We start from the raw sequence: 12061 nt of genomic DNA on the forward strand, positions 1-12061 counted from the left end.
GGTGGGCTTGAAGTTGAGGAACAATAGCTTAATAACTGGAACAACACTTTAATTAGAATGTACATTGATCTTCAGTATTCTGAATCAATTTTTCCCAGAACCTGGTATACACTTAATTGCCAGATGCCATTCCCCACCCCCCATTCAGGGAAATTCTCTTGTATTATATATTTGAAAATATTTTCTATTTAATTTATTGGGTTCTCTACCTCAGGATTGACAATCTTCCTTAGTTGGATTATCTTGGTTTTCCATAAGTATTAGGTTTTCCTCTAATTTTTTAAATCTCTTTGAATTTTTCTTCCCATCCCTGTGCTTTCCTCAAGCTTTTTCTCTGTTAGTAATTTAGTTTTTAATGATATCTATTCTAATACTTTCTATTTCTATTGAATATATTATCTCCATAAAAATATTATGTGTTCTTCTGTTTGCTTCCTTAATCTTTCTTTTCCTGTACACTTCCTTTATTTTATTTTATTTTATTTTTTTAACATCTTTATTGGAGTATAATTGCTTTGCAATACTGTGTTAGTTTCTGCTGTATAAAAAAGTGAATCAGCTATATGTATACATATATCCCCATATCCCCTCCCTCTTGCGCCTCCCTCCCACCCTCCCTATCCCACCCCTCCAGGTGGTCACAAAGCACCGAACTGATCTCCCTGTGCTATGCAGCTGCTTCCCACTAGCTATCTATTTTACATTTGGTAGAGTATATATGTCAGTGCTACTCTCTCTCTTCGTCCCAGCTTACCCTTCTTACTCCCTGTGTCCTCAAGTCCATTCTCTACATCTGCGTCTTTATTCCTGTCCTGCCCCTAGGTTCATCAGAACCATTTTTTTTTTTAGATTCCATATATATGTGTTAGCATATGGTATTTGTTTTTCTCTTTCTGACTTACTTCACTCTGTATGACAGACTCTAGGTCCATCCACCTCACTACAAATAACTCATTTTGTTTCTTTTTATGGCTGAGTAATATCCCATTGTATATATGTGCCACATCTTCTTTATCCATTCATCTGTTGATGGACACTTAGGTTGCTTCCAAGCCCTGGCTATTGTAAATAGTGCTGCAATGAACATTGTGGTACATATCTCTTTTTGAATTATGGTTTTCTCAGGGTATATGCCCCGTAGTGGGATTGCTGGGTCATATGGTAGTTTATTTTAGTTTTTTAAGGAACCTCCATACTGTTCTCCATAGTGGCTGTATCAATTTACATTCCCACCAACAGTGCAAGAGGGTTCGCTTTTCTCCACACCCTCTCCAGCATTTATTGTTTGTAGATTTTTAGATGATGGCCATTCTGACTGGTGTGAGGTGATATTTCACTGTAGTTTTGATTTGCATTTCTCTAATGATTAGTGATGTTGAGCATCTTTCATGTGTTTGTTGGCAATCTGTATATCTTCTTTGGAGAAATGTCTATTTAGGTCTTCTGCCCATTTTTGGATTGGGTTGTTTGTTTTTTTGCTATTGAGCTTCATGAGCTGCTTGTATATTTTGGAGATTAATCCTTTGTCAGTTGCTTCATTTGCAAATATTTTCTCCCATTCTGAGGGTTGTCTTTTCATCTTGTTTATGTTTTCCTTTGTTGTGCAAAAGCTTTTAAGTTTCATTAGGTCCCATTTGTGTATTTTGTTTTTATTTCCATTTCTCTAGGAGGTGGGTCAAAAAGGATCTTGCTGTGATTTATGTCATAGAGTGTTCTGCCTATGTTTTCCTCTGAGAGTTTTATAGTGTCTGGCCCTACATTTGAGTTGATTTTTGTGTATGGTGTTAGGGAGTGTTCTAATTTCATTCTTTACATGTAGGTTGCCTGAGGGCATCTGTTCTTCGCTCAGACAGGACGGGGTTAAAGGAGCAGCTGATTCGGGGGCTCTGGCTCACTCAGGCCGGGGAGAGGGAGGGGTACGGATGCGGGGCGAGCCTGCGGCGGCAGAGGCCGGCGTGACGTTGCAGCAGCCTGAGGCGCGCCGTGCGTGCTCCCGGGGAAGTTGTCCCTGGATCACGGGAGCCTGGCCGTGGTGGGCTGCACAGGCTCCCGGGAGGGGAGGTGTGGAGAGTGACCTGTGCTCGCACACAGGCTTCTTGGTGGCGGCAGCAGCAGCCTTAGCGTCTCCTGCCCGTCTCTGGGGTCCGCGCTGATAACCACGGCTCACGCCCGTCTCTGGAGCTCGTTTAGGCGGTGCTCTGAATCCCCTCTCCTCGCGCACCCCGAAACAATGATCTCTTGCCTCTTCGGCAGCTCCAGACTTTTTCCCGGACTCCCTCCCGGCTAGCCGTGGCGCACTAGCCCCTTCAAGCTGTGTTCACGCCGCCAACCCCAGTCCTCTCCCTGCGATCCGACCAAAGCCCGAGCCTCAGCTCCCAGCCCCGCCCGCCCCGGGCCTCTCGGGCTGGTGAGTGCTGCTCGGCGCCGAGCCTCCGTGCGGGAGTCTCTCCGCTTTGCCCTCCGCACCCCTGTGGCTGCGCTCTCCTCCGCGGCTCCTAAGCTTCCCCCCTCCGCCACCCGCAGTCTCCGCCCGCGAAGGGCCTTCCTAGTGTGTGGAAACCTTTCCTCCTTCACGGCTCCCTCCCACTGGTGCAGGTCCCGTCCCTATTCTTTTGTCTCTGTTACTTATTTATTTTTTTGCCCTACCCAGGTACGTGGGGAGTTTCTTTCCTTTTGGGAAGTCTGAGGTCTTCTGCCAGCGTTCAGTAGGTGTTCTGTAGGAGTTGTTCCACATGTAGATGTATTTCTGATGTGTTTATGGGGAGGAAGGTGATCTCCACGTCTTACTCCTCCACCATCTTGAAGGTCTCCCTTACTGGGCTCTTGCTGTCTTTCTGGGGCTCAGTCCAGCTCTCGGATCCCACAACTCTACCTGGGAATTCTGTTGCCTCCCCGGGGCTCCACTTTGATCCGGGAGTAAGGACTTTTTCTCTGTGGCCCATTGACATCATTTCAATGTTTTCCAGTGCTTTTTTCCCATTTCTCTTACCTCACTTTCTCCCTTCCCCTCCCCCAGGCTGGAAAATTTCCCCTAGTATAGTGAGAAGGGTAATCTTGGTTCTGTTTATCTCTTGTCTATGTTGGGAATCCTTGCCATTTCTCTAAGGGTCTGGGCTTTTGGAATCTGAAAGTAGGAGGAGAGACACTTTCTCCCTGCATTCGGCTGTCATACTCTCTCAGAGAATAACCTGGCTGCTTTAATGGGAAGAAGGACATGGGGAAATTGTGAACTATTTAAGAATACAATTCACTATTTGATGATAATAATGACAACAACAGTAATGATGTAATTAACATCTACTGAGCACTTCCTGTATGCCAGGTCCTCTCCCAAGTGCTCTATATATGGCATCTCCACTAATCACCACAACAAATCCATGTGTATTTATTATTATGCTTATTTTTCATAAGAGCAAATTGAAGTCTTGCGAGGGACAGGGGTTTGCTCTGGTCCCACATTTTGCAAATGATGGGCACGGGCTTCGCACGCAAGCCTGCTGTACCAAAGGCTGTGCGTAACCTTGCACCTCTGGCCTCTTGGCAACGCCTCTGGAGCCTCAAGACACCAAGCCATGGAGATGGGGAATCAGATGATTCTTCCACACTCCTGGCCCCTCATCCAGCAGGAGTGGGGCTGCCCTGCCTCTTCCTTCCCTGCCTCAGCAGGGGTGGGTTGTCTCCGTGTGCCCCCATGGTCAGCTTCTCCCTGCAAACCTGGTTTCCTGCTCTGCTTCTGCTTCAGCACGTTTCCACTCTCCCTCTCTCTCCCTCCCTCTCTTTCTCTCTTTTTCTTGGTTTGGCTTTACAAATAAAATATAAATTTAACCAAGAGCTCATACCACAAAAAGGGAAGAAGTGATAAGTATAAGCAGCAAACAGAGCCCAGGGGTTAACACCCTGCTACCACATACGAGGGCTTTGTGGGGAGACGATCAAGGATCTGTGTGTCTCTGCTCTCGGGGGCCCTCCAGGCTGCCCTTCCTGCTTCATGCAGAGGAGAGACGTCCTGGGCTTCTCCCCAAACAGCAGTGCCTTTTTCAACACATAGAAAGCCTGGCAGCTTCAGGAAGGCTTCCCAGCTCCAAATTATCTCTACTGTTAGAGGACTGTTACTTTGGAAAAACAAGCTGATTGTAAAAAATCGGGTATCAGACATTCACATCTTAGCATGACTTAGCTGAACTAGCTGGCCAGGATCCAGATTCTTAGGGGACAGTCATTTGGATGGCAGTGGGGAGGGAGGAGAGGAAATTTGGAACATGACGCAGTCAGTTGGCATACGGGGCCGCGAGAGGGCTCTGGGCAGCTGGGTGAAGGATGTGTGTCTCTCTGCAGGTGACGACTCCATCAGCACCTTGGGCCTGCTCCTCTGCCTGGGGCTCTCGCTGCTGCTCGTGTCCATCCTGGGCTACAGCCTGGCCAAGTGGTACCAGCGTGGGTACTGCTGGGTGGGTGAGTGAGCGCTGGACCCTGTCACCCAGGCTCAGCCCAGTCCCTCCTCTCCTGTGGCATTTGGCCAGGCCAGGTGGGGCTGCAAACTCTTCAGCACGGAGTCATGCAAAAATATTTCCTGTGGTGGCCGCAGTGGTTGAAGACTTGAGGTGTCGGGGGGGGGGGGGGGTGGGCGGGCGGGTGGGGCCTTTATTGAGGGAGTGGAGGCTCTTCTCCTCCCCCAGCAAGCAGTCAGCTTCCTCTTCCTTCAGAGCTCACAGGAGTCCACCTCCCAGGCCTGTGTGGGCCTCAAGGCTGAGGGCGATGGGCTAGACAGGCCAAGCTCCAACTGTGTTCTACCCTGGCTCCTAGAGCCTCTCTTGCCCTGCCCTCCCCTGGGACTCTCTCCTAAGCTTGCTGGTGCTTCAGCCTCACTGGGCGTCTCCTGGAGTTTGCTGAGGTGCTCCCAACTCTAATCCACATCTGCACGTCCCATGGGACCCAGGAGAACTGGGAGGGCATGCTGGAGTGCTGAGAGGCAGAGCACATCTCCCAGATCTGCAGTTAAGTTCAACAGCTTCCGCAGATGTCTGTTGAGCACCTACTATGTGCCAATGCACTTGTGCCTAGTATGATTTTTTAAAAAAAATTCCATGCGAAGATGAAATTCTTAGTCTCTCTTTTTTATAGATGAGGATGTGAGGCTAAAGTCACAGAGTTGGAAAGTGGTAGAGTCTGGATTCAAGCCTCCTGGCCAGAGTAATCAGTGCCCTTGATGGAGGGAACCCCAGTGGCAGGATCTAGCCTCAAAGACTGGTGGTTCTGTCTGGGAAGAAGGGGTGTACCCATGGGTCTGGGGCAGGAAGCAGACGCTGCAGGACTGGGAACCTCCCATGGCATCCTGCAGCCCTGCCTAGCCACCCCACACCTTCCAGACAGGGGTGAGGGAGCACTAGATGCTCCCAGAAGAGTGACGGGCCGCTCTCCCTGGAGGTACTAACCCTCTCTTTTCCGATTGTCTTTCTAGGGCCTAATTTTGTCTTCAACTTGTACCAAATCCGGTGAGTAGATTCAGGGCAGATCTGGGTGGGATGGGCATGGGGGGTTCGGTATGCTTGAGAAAGAATCAAAGATGGAGCTCAAATTTACTGCTTGCCTTCCCTGTCTCCTCCCCATGTCCCTAAACAAACAAGAGAAAAGGAAGGAGCCAGGGTCCATTTAGAAAGTTCCATGAACGAAAACTTGAACATGGACAGGACCATGTAAGATCCAAATGACAGTGCTCCTCTGACCATTCACCCCTGGGCAGGCAACATCCATCCATCCATCCATTCATTCATTTATTCATTCACTCATCATGTATTCGGTAAAGATCTATTGTAGCAGGTATTGTGGTGTTAGTTTCTAAGGGTACAAAGATAACTGGGCATAGCTTCTGTCTTCAAGCATTTCACTGTCTGTGGTGAACACCTGCCTGATTACAAATAATTTAATCTCAGGCATAACGTGCCGTCAAATGAAGACAATCAGGCATTCAGGGTGTGAGATTTGGAAACTCCTCTTGTGATAAGTCATCTCATCTGCTCTTTGTCACATGGCAGCTTCTCATCTGGCCTGAGAGATGGGGTAACGCTGATTCTGGAAGATAAGTCAGTGAGTCAGTGAGTCACTGCCAGAAGTTCTTCCCATGCTCTGGTCCCAGGGAGAGGCCTGGTTCTCAGCCCCAGTAACTTGATTGGCTCTTCTTTCTCAGGAACATGAAGGATCTGGAGATGGGTCCACCCTTCACCATCAGTGGCCACATCAGCAGTCCAGATGGCGGCTACATGAAGTTCTCCAACAGACTGGTCTGATGAGGGGAGCGTCAGCTTTCTGGAGCCCCAGAGAGGTGAGTGGAATGTTGCTGAGCTGGGTGAGTCTGATGTCCCAGTGTGGTCCTCAGATGGTCCAGGCACCCCAAGCCTAGCACCAAGGACTGCTTGGAACCCGGAGATGATTTGGTTCATCCCCCACCTTCTGGAAGGTGAGTGCTGCAGGGGATGATCTCAGGAGTGAAGGCCTGGGGTCATGCTGTCTCCCACTCCCCACCTCCTGCTAGCCCTGGGCCGCTCCTTTTCCACTTGATCCATGTCCTGCCTTTCTTTGCTGGGGAAGTTTTATTTCTGATCAGATGGAAATTTCTAGAATAGAGCTTTGTATCTCAACCCTTTGCTCTGAGATGAAGATTCCAGATGGCCACCCTCTCCAAGAAGCACTGCTGCAGAGCTTCTGAACTTTCCGAACTTTCTAAGCCCAGGAGCCATCCCTGTTTCCTGGCTGGCTGACCCTTTGGTCACACCTTTCCTCTCCCGCCTTCAAGCCCATCCCTCTTCACAGCACAGTTGCTTTCTCCCATCTAAACATTTCCTCCCTCCAGCAGTCCCTCACAGACCCTCAGTTGCTCTCTCATCTCTTCCCCACAGGACTCCACACTCACCTCTTCCGTGTGTTCCTCCCTCTGCCCTGATGTGATGGTTTAGAGGAATCTTTCCCAAGACTCATCTCTTTGTCACTTTCCCTTTTTTTTTTTTTCTGCAGGAGTAGGCTTCTGGCTCAGCACCTGCCCCTCCCGGCCTCCCCTGCCTTCACTCCTGGGTCTTCACGGCCTGGCCTGGCCCCCTCTTGTGAACATTGAGGAGTCTTCTCTGGGGACACCACCAGCCTGTGGCATGAGAGTCCCCCAGGAGAGTCAGGCCTCTGGGGACAGAGTATGTGGAGTCACAATGGCTTTCTCACAGAAACAGAGATGGCCGTGTCCCAGCGAGAAAGGGCTGGTTCCCGGGAGGCCTCTGAGCCTGTGGGCGGAGTTCCAGGTGCCCAGCTGGCCGGTGTGGGTGGGGCCTGTTACCTGGGGCATCCCCAGTCACTTCCCTGCAGGACTGACACAAGGGCCAGAAAACCTGTCACATCCTCCATAGGCAAAGTCATGTGGGAGGGAGGGTGATTGCACTTTCAACCTTCCTACCAGAAGCCAAGTTCCCCTAAGAGCTGAAGGCTGAGCTTAGGCCTTGACTCGCATTTGGTTCTGGCACTTTCAGCAAGTCCCCCAACCCCTCATGCCCTCCCACACACATGTCCACCACCGGGGGCTGTCTTCCCTGCTGCTGACCAGCCTTGGTGCCTCCCAAACAATTTTGAGGGCAGTGCTGAGAACGGTCTTGAAACGCATTCTTGTTTTTAGGTTCCTGTGATGGGGTGGGCATGGCGTGGCAAGCTCAGTCCCCCATGTTCTCCATTTCCCATGCAAGGCCTGCCTTGTGATGTGGAAAATGGACCAGAAATGGTGAGAGTGGGGAAGAGGAACCAAGATTAGCCTGAAAAAAACAGATAATGCACACGGGAAATCAAGAACCAAGTATAGCTTGTGACAGGAGAACAGTTTGTTCATAAGTCCTCACTCCTTCCTCCGGTCTGTGCCCTACTGGACCCCAGCTGGGGCCTGAACTGGGATGTCAGCTTAGTAGGTACTTAATGCAGAGTTGTTCAGTCCAGAGAGATTGAGTTCCTGGGGCAGCTGTGGATGGAGCAGGGCCTGAGGGGGCCCTGCCACTGCTGAAACTGCAGTTAGAACTACCAGCCACTGGTCTCCCTGCCCAGGTCCCAGCAACAAGGCGGACAAGATGCAGAAGCCCAGGACCGTGATAGGCGAGGAGGAGAGAAGTCACGTTATTTGTTCTCCTATCCTCTCTTTCCTGAGGCCTGGTTTCTTTCTCACTTTGGGTTCTAGCAGATTGCCGAGGAAGGGAGGAAGGAAGGAAGGAAGGAAGGAAGGAAGGAAGGAAGGAAGGAAGGAAGGAAGGAAGGAGAGGGGACTTATAGCTGCTATCCCCTTACTTCCCTCCAGGGTCTGGGGGCCATTCTCTCAATGTAGCCAGCCTCCAACTTAATAAACCAAATCTCTGGATTTGGAGGCCTTCAGCTGGGCCCTAACTAACTCCTCTATTCCTGAGTAGGTGGGGCTGGGGAGGAGACCCCCAGTGACTTTGGATCCCTCCCTTCCTTGAAGGCCTGTTGCGGGGGAAGGGCTGACTTTGGTGTCCTTCTTCCTTGCATTTCAGTTCTGAGGGCTGAGCCCCATTTCCTAACCCAGGGGGTGTCCAGCCTCAATACACTCTCAGCTATGCCCTGCTCAGTGTGGATCCTGGGTCTGCAGTCCCGGCAGGACTGTCCTAGGCCCCTGAAAGTGCTCAGGACTCAGCGGCCTTGGGAAAAACTGAAAGGATGGGGCCCAGAGCCCAGGTGGTCTTGGCCCCCGGTTTGGTGGCTTCAGGTTAGGAGACAGGGACAGCTGCCGAGGGCTGGGAGAATGGAGGGTATTTCCTCCATTCTGCTCCTCAGTTGGGAGCAGAACTGAGACTGGGCCACTTCCTCTTTTTGGGTCCTCTGACGCGTTCCCTGTCCCCTCTGCCTCCCCCTCGTTTTCCTGACTTCCGTAGGCTGACTGGCTGGCAGGGCTTTCTTTACCCTGGATTCTACATGTTTCCGTTGGGGGCAGATTCCAGCTGATTCAGAAACGATAAGGGAGAAGATGCCGAGAAATCTGGCTTCAAGTCTGGTTGGTCTGGGCATTGGCTGGGCACCCAGACCCGTGGCCGTGCCAGCACCGACCCCCCCAGGCCCTCCCCCTCCCCTTACCTATTCTTCATCTCACCGGCCCCAGGAGCCAGGAAGCAGTCACGAGCGTCAGCAGTTCCGTGGGCTGGCCCTTCCCATGTTCACTGCCACCGTGTTCCTCTTTGGTGTCTTTGCCAGAGCTGCCTTTGCCTAGAATGCCTTCTCCTCTCCACTCCCACCCCCAGCCACATCTAGTCTCCATGGTTGGCTTAAGTCTCATCTTGCCTGTGGCTTCCCTCAGGACTCTAGACTTGATGCCACCCGACCAGGCAGGGTTACGTCCCACAGGTTTTTAGTAACTGCTAAAAGTGGAGTCCATAGGCGGTGCTTAATAAATGCCTGCTGAGTGGAGAGAAACACCCAGTTTCTCTGGTCACAGAAGGCTGCCTGTCCTAGAGAAAGATGCCAAGGTGACATGAGGAAGAGCAGAAACTACTGATACAGTACGCAGTCTGCAGAGTGCAATGCATTTCCATGCATGTTACTGTGTCTTGAACCTTGTGACGTGGAGATTACTGGTCCCGTTTTACATATGGAGAGGCTGAGGCTCAGAGAGGTGTATGCTTTGCCTAAGGCTGCACAGCCAGCCACTGACTGCATTGGAGCCTGAGTAGAATCTGAGGCCTCACAGATGCAGCCTGATCTGAGGGCTGGTGGGAGGAGGGTTGAACACTGTAGAACAGGGTCTGGTCTTGACCTGTCCTGCCATGCTGTGTGGCCATGGGCTGTCACTTCACCGCCCTGGGCTTCAATTTCAGCATCTGGCAATCAAGGACTGGACTACTTCTCCAAGGTTCCTCTCTTTTACTTGAAGGAGAAAAAGAGTCTCACCTTCTAATCTCTGTACTCTCTGTGTTTAGCATAGGACCTGTCACTTAGTAGGCATTCAATACACAAAAGAGGCAAGTATAATACAAAGTGTAGTTATAACTCTCTAACGCAGGAGGTGGCAGCTGAAAGGTGATGGCTGAAGTTCCCTTAGACCCTGATGGTTTAGGATCCTAAATATTACTCAGTCTTTCTTTGACCTTGGCTAAGTCTGACCAGCTCCCGAGACTGGACCATTCCCAAGCGAGCCCTTCTTGAGAAGGAAGGTAAAACACTAACATTTGCTGAACAAAGATCAGTGCAAAGCAGGGACTTCAAATGCACTGTCTCATTTCATCCTCTCAGCCTCACAGGTGATGGAACAGAGGCTCAGAGTCTGGTGAAATGATTTGCTTAAGGCCAGGCAAGAATGTGTTTTCTTTATAACTCTTCCTCACTTTTAGCTTCTGCCCAAGCTAGCAGCTCCCTGAGCTCCCTGGCCCCCTCACTCTGGTCTCTAATCTCTTTTCCAGGTCCCCTGGTGTGGTGAGAAGGGCTTCTCAGAAGCCGGGCCTCTCCAGGCCTTGTCCTCAGCCCTGAGCTTCTCACTGACCCATTCCTCATTCTTTCTTTTATTTTTTATATCCCCTTTCACCTCCAAATCATCAAATTCTGCCCATTCTTTAGGTCATCTCAATTTTCACTTCTCCAGAGAAACTTCTTCAACATCTATGGATCTTGTCTTCTGAGTTTTAATTACAAATACTCTCTGGCTACCATAACTTAATTATTGATCATTCCCTTGTATTCATTCATTCATGCAGCTTCTCTAATAGGCCAGGAAATGTGCTAGGCACTGTGCAGGAATCCAATCTCTCTTGAGATTAACCTCACTCTCTCCTATTTGATGCGTACTTTTTGCAGGCAAAATTCAGATCTTATACCTTTTCTGAGTTCTTTATGGTACCTTGCACGGCTCTGGCCATAGCCAGGAACTCCTCAGGAAATTATGTTGAAAGATTCTTCAGTCTCTTCAGGGAATCTTGGGTGTTGCTTCATCCTTGGTCCAATCCCGGGTGCTCGGAAAACCAAAACTTTCGATTTTCTCTTCCCGTCCTCAATCATGTTCAATCCTTTGATCATCAACTGATACAGATCTGGAGAAAGTGCTCACAGTGACTTTTTCTATTTGAGGGATAATGGCCAAACCCATGAAGAAGCTGGACAGGTGAGGAGGGAGCTCTGCTCTCCTGTAGCTTCCTTTTCAGCTGTAATGACCTTGCTCCATGCCACTGACCATGGAGGGCCCAGTGTCTATGGTGTCCCTCTCTCTGGCCCAGGGTTCTGAGAACCTCAAAGTGGGAGTAGATGGGTCTACCATTACTGTATTTTTTAAAGTGCTTAGTGATCAAAAACCATCTAGAAACAGTGATATTTAAGCAGATCTGGTACAAAACAGGAAGCCAGTGGCCTGGTGAATTCTCACACTTGGGGACCAGAAGTGAAAATGTTCTGTCTGCCCAGAGCAGCAACAGGCCAACAAAACAACAGGTGGGGCAGTGCCAGAGATCCTGGTAGACTCCCTGTCTCTTGGATTTTTCCTGCAGAGCCATGGGGGTAGTCTCCCCCTCCCCAAAGCCTAGGGTGAGGTTTCTCATACACAAGCAGGGAGCCATAGAGAGGCAGAGGGGTGGAAAAGGTAAGAAGCGTCATCTTCAGGTCTAGCCCCAGTAGCTGGTGGGTCCCAGGTGCCTTGTTTGTATAAGGCTGCCATTGGACTTGAGGATTCTGAGGTCCCTTCCAGCTGCAAGGCTATTTCAGAGTGTGGGTGACTTCAGTTCCCCAGTGCTGGGGGAGGGAGGCAGGGGAGGAGGTAGGCAGAGACACCTCTGAGTGTGTGTGTGTGTGTGTGTGTGTGTGTGTGTGTGTGTGTGTGTGTCCACTGCAGAGGTGAGCCAAGGAAGAGAGGGATCGTGTCTTGTCGCCAGCTGTATTCCCAGAGGGCCCACCCACGACAGGTGCTCAATGAATGTTTGCTGAAGGGGTGAATGGCTGCATGTTCAATGTTTTCACGGTCCCTTGCCTTGCCTCCTGACCACATCCCCTTGCTCTAGGCTTCCTGTTTAGTCTGTAGCCCTGAGTCCCTCCAACACCTAAGAGCTATAGGGTG

General features: G+C 50.4%; 1 protein-coding gene across 2 annotated transcripts in view; it reads left to right on the forward strand.

Moving 5' to 3' along the window:
• The window catches only part of SMIM35 (small integral membrane protein 35), a 102781-nt gene that overhangs the window by 58746 nt on the left and 31974 nt on the right, over window positions 1–12061 (forward strand). The window contains exons 2-4 of one of the 2 annotated variants that reach the window (XM_082411208.1): window positions 4336–4452; window positions 5459–5492; window positions 6185–6319. In XM_082411208.1, coding sequence (XP_082267334.1) covers window positions 4336–4452; window positions 5459–5492; window positions 6185–6284 — 251 coding nt within the window. In that variant the 3' untranslated portion in view covers window positions 6285–6319. Of the gene's footprint in view, window positions 1–2598; window positions 4453–5458; window positions 5493–6184; window positions 6320–12061 lie in introns of those variants that run through there. The other variant, XM_082411207.1, reaches the window with a different exon arrangement.

Source organism: Balaenoptera physalus, assembly GCF_965194825.1.
Source record: "Balaenoptera physalus genome assembly, chromosome: 10".
NCBI classification, from domain to species: Eukaryota; Metazoa; Chordata; class Mammalia; order Artiodactyla; family Balaenopteridae; genus Balaenoptera; species Balaenoptera physalus.